Source organism: Trachypithecus francoisi, unplaced genomic scaffold (genome assembly GCF_009764315.1).
Source record: "Trachypithecus francoisi isolate TF-2019V2 unplaced genomic scaffold, Tfra_2.0 Lachesis_group9, whole genome shotgun sequence".
NCBI lineage: Eukaryota > Metazoa > Chordata > Mammalia > Primates > Cercopithecidae > Trachypithecus > Trachypithecus francoisi.
The window spans coordinates 20,866,806-20,879,714 of NW_022681474.1; the positions used below are offsets into that span (position 1 = coordinate 20,866,806).

Consider the following 12,909-nt stretch of genomic DNA (forward strand, 5'->3'; position numbering starts at 1 on the left):
TACGAATGAAATTAATATGGAGAATACCTTCCACATTGTAGACACACTGCAAGCTAAAGTGAGACCAGGGAATCAGAAGTGACATTGTCATTGGCCTCTCTGGTTTAGCATCCTGGGGTCTTTTATCTTGGCTACGTCTGTCCCCCGCATTCCTTGACTGTACTCTAGTCTAATTTTAGAAATACAGTTCCTGAAGTAAAGATGTTGAGGAATAGGTATCTGCCGCTCTTCTTTCCTAGTTCTGTAAAGCTAATTCTATATAAACCACATCTAATGGTAGCATCATTGGTTACAGGAGGTGAGGCAAGAAAGGAGGCATGTTCCAACTTAACATCTTAATCTAAGAGCATAACGTTGTTACCTATGGTCCCTGGAATTATACACCAATTTCCACCACCATTTTAATTTCTTTTTACTTTTTCAGTCCCCTCTTTCTGATACTCAGATGATTGAAAAGTGATACAAAGTTGGTATAAGTCATAAGATTTTCTCTGGGGTCTTCTGTCGAGTCAGGCATTCAAAATTTGTCTTACACTGATGAAAAATTATGTGTGATGCTTAAACTCTGTTTTTTTCCAAGGAGTAAAAGAAACATCTGAAAGAAGTAAAAGACCATGCTAGGATTATTTTTTTTTTTAAATCTTGAATCTATACTTTTGTGATTAGAAACTTTTCTGAATAATGGATGGATCTACTCATGGAAATTGTATTTCTAGTGGTAAAACTGAGTTTGATGAAGACTACATCCTTGGGAGGCTGGGGGGGGAGGATCACTTGAGGCCAGGAGTTTGAGACCAGTCTGGGTAACATGGCAACACCCTGTCTCTACAAAGTTTTTTTTTTTTTTTTAATAAAATGTAAATACTTTAAAATATTTTTAAGGTTACGTCTCACTAAAAAGGGCACCATGCTTTAGTGCTGGGTGCAGAATAAAACAGTGTGGCCCATTTGGACGGTAGTTTAGAATACGATTTTAAAAGTCTTAATAACTCATGTCTGACACATGGTACCTCTGGGACTCCATCCCAGGAAAGAATTCTAAATAGAGGCTTTTGTACAAAGATTTTTCAAAGCAGAATATTTTTCATATTGAATAATGTTGTGAATCTAAGTATCAAAGAAGGGTGAATGGTGGAGGTAGTCTTTTTTTTTTTTTTTTGAGATGGAGTCTCACTCTGTCACCCAGGCTGGAGTACAGTGGCGCAATGATCTTTGCTCACTGTATCCTCTGCCTCCTGGGTTCAAGCGATTCTCCTGCCTCAGCCTCCTGAGTAGCTGGTATTATAGGCGTGAGCCACTGTGACCAGCTAATTTTTCTATTTTTGTAGAGATTGGGTTTCACCATATTGGCCAGGCTGGTAGGTGATCCGCCTGCCTTGGCCTCCCAAAGTGCTGGGATTATAGGCGTGAACCACTGCACCTGGCCAAGGTAGTTTTAAAATATATTTTATTTTATTTTATTTATTTATGAGACAGAGTTTTGCTCTTATTGCCCAGGCTGGAGTACAGTGGTGCGATCTTGACTCACTGCTACCTCCGCCTCCCAGGTTCAAGCGATTCTCCTGCATCGCCTCCTGAGTAGCTGAGATTACAGACATGTGCCACTATGCCTGGCTAATTGTGTATTTTTAGTAGACATGGGGTTTCTCCATGTTGTTCAGGCTGGTCTTGAACTCCTGACCTCAGGTGATCCTCCTGCCTCGGCCTCCCACAAAGTGCTGGGATTATAGGCATGAGCCACCACACCTGGCCAAAATATATTTTTAAAAGTGTATCACTTGAAAAACTGTGTGTGTGTGTGTGTGTGTGTGTGTGTGTAAGAAACGAGGTCTCACTTTGTTGCCCAGGCTGGTCTCAAACTCGTGGGCCTAAGTGCTGCTCCCACCATGCCCTCCCAAAGTATTGGGATTTACAGGCATGAGCCACAGCACCTGGCCTTTTAAAAAAATACATATGTTTTGTTTTTTCATTTTTTTTAGTATTGGATGAAATGCAATATATTATGATTGTAGCTCTAGAAGTAAACTTCATATATTTAAGAAAATTTCTAGAAAAAAATAGAAACATCATACTATCAGCCAGGCACAGTGGCTCACGCCTGTAATCCCAGCACTTTGGGAGGCCGAGGTAGGCTGATCACAAGGTCAGGAGATCGAAACCATCCTGGCCAACACGGTGAAACCCAGTCTCTGCTAAAAATACAAAAAGTTAGCCAGGTGTGGTGGCAGGTGCCTGTAGTCCCAGCTACTCGGGAGGCTGAGGCAGGAGAATGGTGTGAACCTGGGAGGCGGAGCTTGCAGTGAGCCGAGATCGCGCCACTGCACTCCAGCCTGGGCGACAGAGCAAGACTCTGTCTCAAAAAAAAAAAAAAAGAAACATCATACTATCAAGGATTGTGTTTCGTGTTTCAGTGGTACAGTTATAGGCACCTTTTATTTATGTGTATTTTTAATTCCCATATTTCCACACAAGCAGCAGCATCCCTTGTATCATTAAAAATTACAGTGGATGTCATTCGAGACCAGCCTGGTCAATATGGTGAAACCCCATCTCTACTAAAAATACAAAAATTAGCCAGGCATGGTGGCACATGCCTGTAATCCCAGCTACTCAGGAGGCTAGGGTAGAAGAATTGCTTGAACCCGAAAGGCAGAGGTTGCAGTGAGCCAGGATCGTACCACTGCCCTCCAGCTTGGGTGCCGCAGTGAGACTCAGTCTCAAAAAAAAAAAAAAAAAATTATAGTGGATGTCAAGAACTGGCTTCCAAATATTTAAATTCACTTCATGTCGATTGTGCCTATATCCAGAATTTGGTCCTCCTTTCCCAATCCTCAAATTGTGACTAGACCTTAGTAACATTAGGGGTCTTAACTCAGTCTTCAACCCAGACAACAGTCAGGTAGAACAAATGAACTTTGGAAAATTTGGAAATGAACCTGGTTTCTCTCTACTCCAGCTTCTCCTTGTCTTCTCTGGCAAGGCCAGGTAAAGAGCTCATTGAGTAGGGAGAAACTGCTCCCTCCTCCTGAGAGGTTGAAATAATTTTTTAAAGAATAGGTTAAGCCAGGCGCGGTGGCTCACACCTGTAATCCCAGCACTTTGGGAGGCCGAGGCAGGCGGATCACGTGAGGTCAGGAGTTCAAGACTAGCCTGACCAATGTGATGAAACCCCATCTCTACTAAAAATACAAAAAATTAGCTGGGCGTGGTGGCAGGCACCTGTAATCCCAGCAACTTGGGAGGCTGAAGCAGAAGAATCGCTTAAACACAGGAGGTGGAGGTTGCAATGAGCTGAGATCGCACCATTGCACTCCAGCCTGGACAACAAGAGCGAAACTCTGCCTCCACAAAAAAAAAAAAAAAAAAAAAATAGGTTAAAAGGAATATCACATGAAAAACTATGTTACTTTGTGTATATCGTGTATATAAGAAATATATAGAAGAGGCTGGGCATGGTGGCTCACGCCTGTAATCCCAGCACTTTGGGAGGCCAAGGCAGGCAGATCACCCAAGGTCACGAGTTCTAGACCAGCCTGGCCAACACAGTGAAACCCTGTCTCTACTAAAAATACAAAAAATTAGCTGGGCATGGTGGCTCACGTCTATAATCCCAGCTACTCGGGAGGCTGAAGCAGGAGAATCAATTGAACTCCAGAGGAGGAGGTTGCAGTGAGCTGAGATTGCACCACTGCACTGCAGCCTGAGCTACACAGTGAGACTCTGTCAAAAAAAAAGAAAGAAAGAAATATATAGAAGCAATCCACTTGCCCATAATGGGGAAAGAAATACAATACCACTTAGAACAATACCATTTTCACCATTTCTGAGCTTACCTGTTTTTTCCACCTTGTGGATAAATAGGTATTAGCTAAAGAGAGAATAAATGCTTATCTGTAAATTCTTTCGGTTTGATTTGATTTTTCTTTTTTTGAGACAGGGACTGACTTTGTCTCCCAGGCTGGAGTGCAGTCACGTGATCACAGCTCACTGCAGCCTAGACCCCCTGGGCTGAAGTGATCCTCTTGCCTTAGCCTCCCAAGTTGTTGGGAGTATAGGTGCCTGCCACCACACCTAGCTAATTTTTGTTTTTGATTTTTAGTGAGAAGAGGTCTTGCTATGTTCCTAGGCTGATCTTGAACTCCTAGGCTCAAGCAATCCTCTTGCCTTGGCCTCACAAAATGCTGGGATTACAGGCGTGAGCGACCACTTCCGGCCCTTTATCTGTAAAATTTCAAAGCATCAAAGAAGGAAAGAGAGCTTAATTAGTATCATCTTTAGTAGTTGAACGAACTCAAGGATGAGAAATAATAGAAGAAAAGGTCATGGCTTTCATAATTTGTTGCAGCCATGAATAAGAGCTGCTATACTTGTAGAATATATTCCCCGGTTCTTTTTTCATTCAAAAGACTGTACCTTTCAGAATTATGTCATTAATGATGAATTAATTAAAGTACATGTTTGGGGTAGTGAGGCAGTTACTAAGTCCTTTCCACTGAAACCGAAGAACTGGACATTTTGTTCACATTTGTGTTTCCTGATTTACAGTTGCTACAAGCGCCAATGTTGAAAACATATTTCTGTGGCTCATCTTCGCCGTCTTTACTTGCAGTGCTTTCAAAGAGAACAATGGCTTTTTCTAGTTCAGAAATGGGTGCTACGTAGCTCAGAGCTAGGAGATTTCACGTGTTGTGAACACGAACAAGCTGTTTTGTGATAAAGAACCAATGCAGCGGGGAAAACCAACATGGATTACAGCAGTTATTCAGTGTATCTTTGTATTTGAGGGGAAAAAGGAGGGACACTGTTGTTTTGCTCTTATTTTTTTCCCTCTTTCTTTTCCCACTTTAGACAAAGCCCGTGGCATTTGCGGTTCGGACAAATGTCAGCTACAGTGCGGCCCATGAAGATGATGTTCCAGTGCCTGGCATGGCCATCTCATTTGAAGCAAAAGATTTTCTGCATGTTAAGGAAGTAAGGAGAATAATTTCATTTTCTATCAGCGTGATGTTTCACCTTGACATACCATTTCTTATTTCCTATTCAGATGCCTTTTCTGTGAAGCAGCATTGCACTTCACTGCAGTTGTATAACATACACACTAAGTCAATGGCTCTCAACCTCTGCTAATATAAATATACCTTTTAAAGTGGAAAGAAGTCACGGGCCTCTTGCAATAACTTCAGCGCTCCCTGGGGCTCTGTGGCCCAGAAATTGGGAACTGCTAGAGTAGATGATCCTTTTTTATACTTAACCTGTACTTCTTCTTTTAATGTTTCACCTTGACTAGGTGTAGTTTTTCTGATGCCTGAAGTCTAGCCATCTGGGGAGGGTTTAATAATAATATCTAGAATTCATGACTCTTCTCTCTGCTGGCAGTGTCTAAATTCAAACTACTGATGCCCTTTTTCCTCCTTAAATGCTAAATTTCTGCAGTGGATGAGAGAATGCTAAGCATTGATGCCAGTAAGGCAACAAAGAGGTATCAGGAAAAGTCCTTTTCCTACATGCTCAATGTCTCCACCTTTTAGTGAGCAATGACACAACCTGCAAATTGGAAACGTTCATCCTTAATTAAGCTTTGCTTGGAGTCAACATTTATTAAATGCCTGCCTTGTGGAGCACTGTGTTAACTGACCAGAAATTTCCCCTGTAGAATATTCTCAGCGTGTCATCCTGAGGTTTTTCTTGGACCTGGAGGAATTTTTACTTGGAGCCCTTCCATGTAGGGTATAATATGTTATAGGAAGCATGTGTAAATTTAATCTCTTCACTGCACTAAAGGCTGTCAGCAAAGAAGTTGATGACTGCCAATTAAAAGAACCTAGGGCCGGGCGCGGTGCTTATGCCTGTAATCCTAGCACTTTGGGAGGCCAAGGCGGGCAGATCACAAGGTCAGGAAACCAAGACCATCCTGGACAACATGGCAAAACCCTGTCTCCATTAAAAATACAAAAATTAGCTGGGTGTAGTGGCATATGCCTGTAATCTCAGCTACTCGAGAGGTTGAGGTAGGAGAATAGATTGAACCAGGGAGTCGGAGGTTGCAGTGAGCTGAGATCACGCCACCGCACCCCAGCCTGGCGACAGAGCGAGATTCCGTCTAAAAGAAAAAAAAGAACCTAGAAGCCTGGATACTATGGCTCATGCCTGTAATCCAAGTACTTTGAGATGTCGAGGAAGCCTGATCTCTTGAACCCAGGAGTTTGAGACCAGCCTGGGCAACAGGGTAAAACCCCATCTCTACAAAAAAAAAAAAAAATTAGCTGGGCATGGTGGCACACACTTGGGAGTCCCAGCTACTCAGGAGGCTGAGACCAGTGGATTGAGCCTGGGAGTTCAAGACAGAAGTGAGCCGGGATCACATCAATGTATTCCAGCCTGGGCGACAGAGCAAGACCCTATCTCGATTAAAAATAAAACAGCCTAGAGAATTTAGAGCCTACCATTTTGGTAACCTCTGAAAAGAGATGTCAAATACTGGCTTGGTGGGAACAATAGAAAAAGTTATCAGAAGTGATGCTGTGCCTAGAATCTCACTTAATACTGGGAAGTTAGATTATTACGGGGCCTCTTCTTGATGGTTGGTGCTGAAAGGGGAAAGGAGAAAAACAGAATGTATATTCTTCTTTGACGTGTTCAAGGACAGATTTATTCAATCAAGGAAAATGAAGGCAGATCATAAAGATTTAAGATACATATTCCACCTGCAAGAGATACATTGTCAACATCACACAAGTAGAGAAATCATCTGTGAACATCGCACTGTGTAATTATAAAACTGTTTGCACAAAGGTAAATTGTCCTGTGACATGAAATATTTAAGGCAGACTTCAATATTTCTCTCTTTCTCTCAGTACTTCCAATTGGTCTGATTATACAAGGGGAATATTTCTGTAACACTACTTCCTAAAGATCTCTTGATAGGATGGGCTGTTATTCTTTGAACCCAGAGAGCTGATCCCTACTCATGATGACAGCAGCTGCTGCAATGGAATTCAGCCTGGTCCTACGGCGGCACCAGGACAGACAAGGAACAAAGAGCCTTTGACAGATTGCTGAGGACACTAAAAACATTTCATACATGTGAAATCCATGAGCCAAAGGGTTTCTTGAATGATAATATTTGAGGCATAGTTCATTATCATTGCCATATTTCTCTCCACTGAAAATAGTGTGGAAGAACAAGGATTTGACCTTCTGTGCACTGATTTTTAATGCTTTTGATTTTGTGTTTAGAAATTTAACAATGACTGGTGGATAGGGAGACTGGTAAAAGAAGGCTGTGAAATCGGATTCATTCCAAGCCCAGTAAAACTAGAAAACATGAGGCTGCAGCATGAACAGAGAGCCAAGCAAGGGAAATTCTACTCCAGGTATGAGACAGATGTCAAGTGTTTGCATAATACTTAGATTCTACCACTATCTGTGTACTGTTGTCTGCTGTATTCTATATCCTTTATTATGTATTAACAAGGAGGCTGGTGATATGGTTTGTTGATAGCATCGCAAATCTTGCATTTTCCTGCATTTAAAAAACTTCAATCCAGCACATGATTTTCATCCTATTTGGGGAAGTATCAAATTATGATCATTAATGAAAAGAGCTAAGGTCACAGAGTATTAAATCCAGGCTCCAGTGCAGAGGAAATTCTGAAACCTTAATCGTTTACTGAAAAATAGTCTGGCACAGAATAGCCCTGGTGACTAACCCCACTGTCTGTAGCTGCCTGGTAGGGCTAGGAGATGTTTGGGAGATGACAGTCTCAGACATCATCAGGAAATGGCAGCTTTTGTCATCTGTTAGTTTCATTTTCACCTGAGAAACTCAATTTTCAGTTCTACCCACTGTTAAGCACTTAAAGAGAAGCAAAGTATGAAACAAGTTAAAACTGCCTGTGCAGATGGCAATTAGATGAGTTATGTAAGAAGCTGGGGCTGAATAATCCCTCTTAGGATTCGTGAGGTTGTCTGCCCCTCTCTAAAAGTATCGCTAGAAAGCCTTCTTATACACGTACTGAATTTTACATGGAATCATACGCAGACAGGTCTAGGGATGCAGCATGCCTCTCCCTATGTGAAAGGATGGGACATGGGCAAGGCCTTTCTTAAATGTGAATCGCTGGATTTCTGTTTTCTCCATCTTACATCTTATTTGTTTATCTAAGCAAATCCCTTTGTCAGTGATAATACTTTAACGTTAGCAAGTATTTTTTTCAAGCATCAGCAGATGAGTGAAACAGAATATGCTTTGTGGTTTGGAACACCCATCCTCATTAACTGGCTTTTTATAATTGTCAAGTTCATTTAGTTCAGATGGATTCCTCTGTGTTTTGAGACCTCCACCCCAGAACTGACTTTCATTAATTCTTGGGTTATTGAGAGCGCTCTGATGGTGAGATGCATTCAGTCATATAAAAGTAGAGGCGTGCATAAAAAAGAACAAGATTGGCTGGGCGCAGTGGCTCATGCCTGTAATCCCAGAACTTTGGGAGGCTGAGGCAGACGGATCACCTGAGGTCAGGAGTTCAAGACCACCCTGGCCAATATGTTGAAACCCCATCTCTACTAAAAATACAAAAATTAGCCGGGTGTGATGTTGGGCACCTGTAATCCCAGCTACTCAGGAGACTGAGGCAGGAGAATTACTTGAATCCGGGAGGTGGAGGTTGCAGTGAGCCCAGATCGTGCCATTGCACTCCAGCCTGGGCAACAGAGTGAGACTCCATCTCAAAAAGAAAAAAGAACAAGATCATGGCCTTTGCAGCAACCTGGATGGAGCTGGAGGCCATTATTCCAAGCGAACTAACACAGGAATAGAAAAGCAAATACGGGGACCGGGCGCGGTGGCTCACACCTGTAATCCCAGCACTTTGGGAGGCTGAGGGGGGCGAATCACAAGGTTAAGAGATTGAGACCATCCTGGGAAACATGGTGAAACCCCATCTCTACTAAAAAAAAACACACAAAAATTAGCTGGGCATGGTGGCATGCGCCTGTAGTCCCAGCTACTTGAGAAGTTGAGGCAGGAGAATCGCTTGAACCCTGGAGGCGGAGGTTGAAGTGAGCCAAGATCGCGCCACTACACTCCCGCCTGGCGACAGAGCGAGGCTCCATCTCAAAAAAACAAAAACAAGCAAACAAAGAAAAACAAACACTGCATGTTCTCACTTGTAAGTGAGAGCTAAACATTGAGAACATACGGACACCAGGAAGGGAACACTGGACACTGGGGACTACTTGAGGGTGAAGGATGGGAGGAGGGTGAGGATCATAAAAACCACCTCCTGGTGTGTTATGTTCATTATCTGGGTGACAAAATAATCTATACACCAAATCCCTGTGACATGCAATTTACCTGTGTAACAAACCTGGACATGTACCATTATTATCATTAGCAGCAGTAAATTATTCATTTAGGCCAACATATATATAATGCATATTTTATATGCAGTATTAAACTTTTGTTGAAAATGCATTTCTTAATGAGAAAAAAAAGTAGAGGCATGTAGATAAACAACGCATGTGCATTTTGCCTGCAGGGTGTTTGAAGACCCGATAGTATTCTTTTAATTCTTAATGTTCCATTGGCCTTATTTTGTGTTTTCCTACCCTCTGTATTGAAAATGGTATCATAATACTAGTTAATAAAACCTTATGGCCAGGCACGGTGGCTCATGCCTGTAATCCCAGCACTTTGGGAGGCCAAAGCAGGTGGATCACTTGAGGCCAGGAGTTCGAGATCAGCCTGGCCAACATGGTGAAACCCCGTCTCTACTAAAAATACAAAACTAGCTGGGCGTGGTGGTGCATGCCTGTAATCCCAGCTACTCAGGAGCCTGAGGTATGAAAATCACTTGAACTTGGAAGGCGAAGGTTGCAGTGAGCCGAGATCATGTTCCAACCTGGGTGACAGTGAAACTCCGTCTGAAAAAACAAACAAACAAAAAACCACCTTATATGGAAAAATGTTGTTGTAATAGGGTGTAGACATTGCTCTTATCAACTAGGTAGTATATAGTTTGTTGAGGTTTGAAGTTATCCCAGCTGGGGGACGTTTTGTTTTTAGTTAGGACAATTCAGCATTTTTCAGAATTTTCTTGTCAAATCACTTGAGAAAGGGGTTCCAAGATAAAATAAATTTAGGATAGTTCTAGGTAATAGAAAGTTACTTTAGGATTTTTCACACTGAATCTCTGGTGGAATGGGAATTTTTAAAAGTGTTTACTAAAATTACTTTCTCATCAAAACTCCTCTGGTTGATGTCTTAGGAAGAGTGTTTTGTAGAATGCATTTTGGAAAATTTGGGATGGATTTTTTTTTTTTTTTTTTTGAAGCGGAGTCTCGCTCTGTCCCCCGGACTGGAGTGCAGTGGCCGGATCTCAGCTCACTGCAAGCTCCGCCTCCCGGGTTTACGCCATTCTCCTGCCTCAGCCTCCCGAGTAGCTGGGACTACAGGCGCCCGCCACCTCGCCCGGCTAGTTTTTGTATTTTTAGTAGAGACGGGGTTTCACTGTGTTAGCCAGGATGGTCTCGATCTCCTGACCTCGTGATCCGCCCGTCTCGGCCTCCCAAAGTGCTGGGATTACATGCTTGAGCCACCGCGCCCGGCCGGGATGGATTTTTGCAGAGGCAGGCTTGTGTCTTTTTCTGCCTCTTCATACAGAAACTAAGAAATGAGAACAACTTCAAAGGGAGTAGAAATTTTTCCCAAAATTGTTAGAGAAATGTAGTCTCCTGTGTCTCCCAAATGGGCTTGCCTAGGCTAACATTAGTGCTCCACTCATCTTTATAAGGACCTGTGGGAGCAGTGGGTATTAGATCTTACAGGTCACAGATGAGAAAACAGGTTAAGAGAAGTTAGAGAACTTGACCAAGGTCGCAGAGCTAGTAAGCGTCAGAACCAAGATGGCAACCTGACCTCCATGCTGTACAGACTTCCATGCTGTACTGCAAATTAAGGAGCCAGGTCTTGCCAGGCACAGCAAGCCCAGGACAAATGGTTATTGCCATCTGTTATTATTTGCTTTATTAGATACGTTGTTTTGCTCTTGAATTTTTTTCCTTAGGATTCTGAGTTATCCGTATTTGAGGGAATGTAACATCTCAGAACTTACTCCAGAGAACTAGGTTACCTTTTCTTACAGCCATATATCTTTTTCTTTGATTTTCTTCATTTTATTTTGTCTCAAGATTTTTGCCTCAGTGTATGAAAATACTTTTACTTGCTTTCACAGGTTTTTACATTTCTCTCCTTTTTTTTAGTCTCACTCTGTGCCCAGGCTTGAGTGCAGTGGCACAATCTGGGCTCACTGCAACCTCCACTCCCGGGTTCAAGTGATTCTCCTGCCTCAGTCTCTCTCCTGCCTCTCTCTCTGTAGCTGGGAATACAGGCACGCGCCACCACGCCCAGCTAATTTTTGTATTTTTAGTAAATACAGGGTTTCACTGTGTGGGCCAGGCTGGTCTCAAACTCCCGACCTCAGGTGATCCACCCACCTCGGCCTCCCAGAGTGTTGGGATTACAGGCATGAGCCACTGTGCCGGCCTCTCCTAACATTTTAAATGCAGTTTTGTTTTGAGGACATAACCAGAATCTGGCAGTCTTTAAAAACTCTGATACAGAAATTATAAAAATTGACAGAACTCAATGGAAATGGAATTGGGGTAAAATTCAAGAACTTGGCATTTTAATAGAATTAAAAGTCAAAGACAAATCTGCATCCTGGCCATTGTCACCGTTTGCAGTATTTGTCACAATTTTATATAACTCAAATAATATGTGGCTGTTACTAAAATTCAAAGGAAATATAAAACCCATGAACTTGAACTGAAATTAGACTTAATACTTCAGGAAAAAAAAAAAAAAAAAACTTCTGGGAAAAAAAATGTTTTGGTCTTGGTAATAGGTCCTGTATAACTGCCAGAAACTGCTTTTATAAATATCACTTGTCATTAATTTCACATACTGTCTGAAGCCCTTATTAAATGTATTTGAGTATTTCTTAAGAACCTAAAAAGATATAAAGCCCTCTTGCTAATTGCCTAATAAAGTTTTTGATGTTTATGCAAAAAAATGCTAGAACAGTAGCAATAACATTCAGCCTGTTTCTGATACTTTAATAAAGCTTTTATTTTCATATTAATATTTACATAAGCAAATATTGCCCTTTGATGCATAAACGCTGTAGCAAATTCTTTCAACTAGACCCTGGCTTGGCCATAATAATAAACATTAGGCAGTGAGATCATTTTGCCCAAATTTAAAATGTTCTTCTCATCTTCATCTGAGAGAGGGGTCATTCAGTAACATGTTATTTAGCATGCCAGTATGCTGCTGAAAAACACAAATGCTCTTGTTCTAATATGAACTCCAATGTTTCTGAGACACTGAAGTTTATCTTACATCAAACTTTCGAATTTGGTAGTCCTGAAATGTATGATGTTCAGATTATTCCTAAATTAACCAAGTTTCATTCTCCATGTGAGTCATGCTTGAGAAATATTCTGGGTACTATCTGATGACTACATCATATCATATTCTGTTTAGTCGTGTCTCTTCGTGTGTCTTTTAGTGGTTGGCAAGTTTTCATGTGGCTCTGTTGTTCTTTGATAGGTTGCTCATAAAAGCTTGCGTGCTTTCAATCTTAGTATACTATTAATAAAATAAGCCTAAAACAGAGGAGCTGCAACCAAACAAGAAGGAAATATTAATCTTGGGTGTTAGCCTTAAGGTTCTATGCATCACCTCTGAGGGTCTCTAAAATAAAAAGCAAAATAAATCTGTACAGTTTCGCTATCTGTGATCTGGGCAGATAACTTGAGGGCTGCAGAAATTACACTGGTTCTCTTCCATTCTCTCAAGGCCTTTTAAAGTTAAACCTTCAGTTTGCAATCAGAGACCATCATGTG

The 12,909-nt window shown here is 41.7% G+C and overlaps 1 protein-coding gene across 8 annotated transcripts in view; it reads left to right on the plus strand.

Moving 5' to 3' along the window:
- CACNB2 (calcium voltage-gated channel auxiliary subunit beta 2) overlaps positions 1-12,909 on the plus strand; it is a 412,448-nt gene that overhangs the window by 361,993 nt on the left and 37,546 nt on the right. For all 8 annotated transcript variants that reach the window (XM_033209427.1, XM_033209430.1, XM_033209435.1 and 5 more), the window contains 2 exons: positions 4,849-4,971; positions 7,237-7,373. In XM_033209427.1, coding sequence (XP_033065318.1) covers positions 4,849-4,971; positions 7,237-7,373 — 260 coding nt within the window. The remainder of the gene's footprint in view (positions 1-4,848; positions 4,972-7,236; positions 7,374-12,909) is intronic.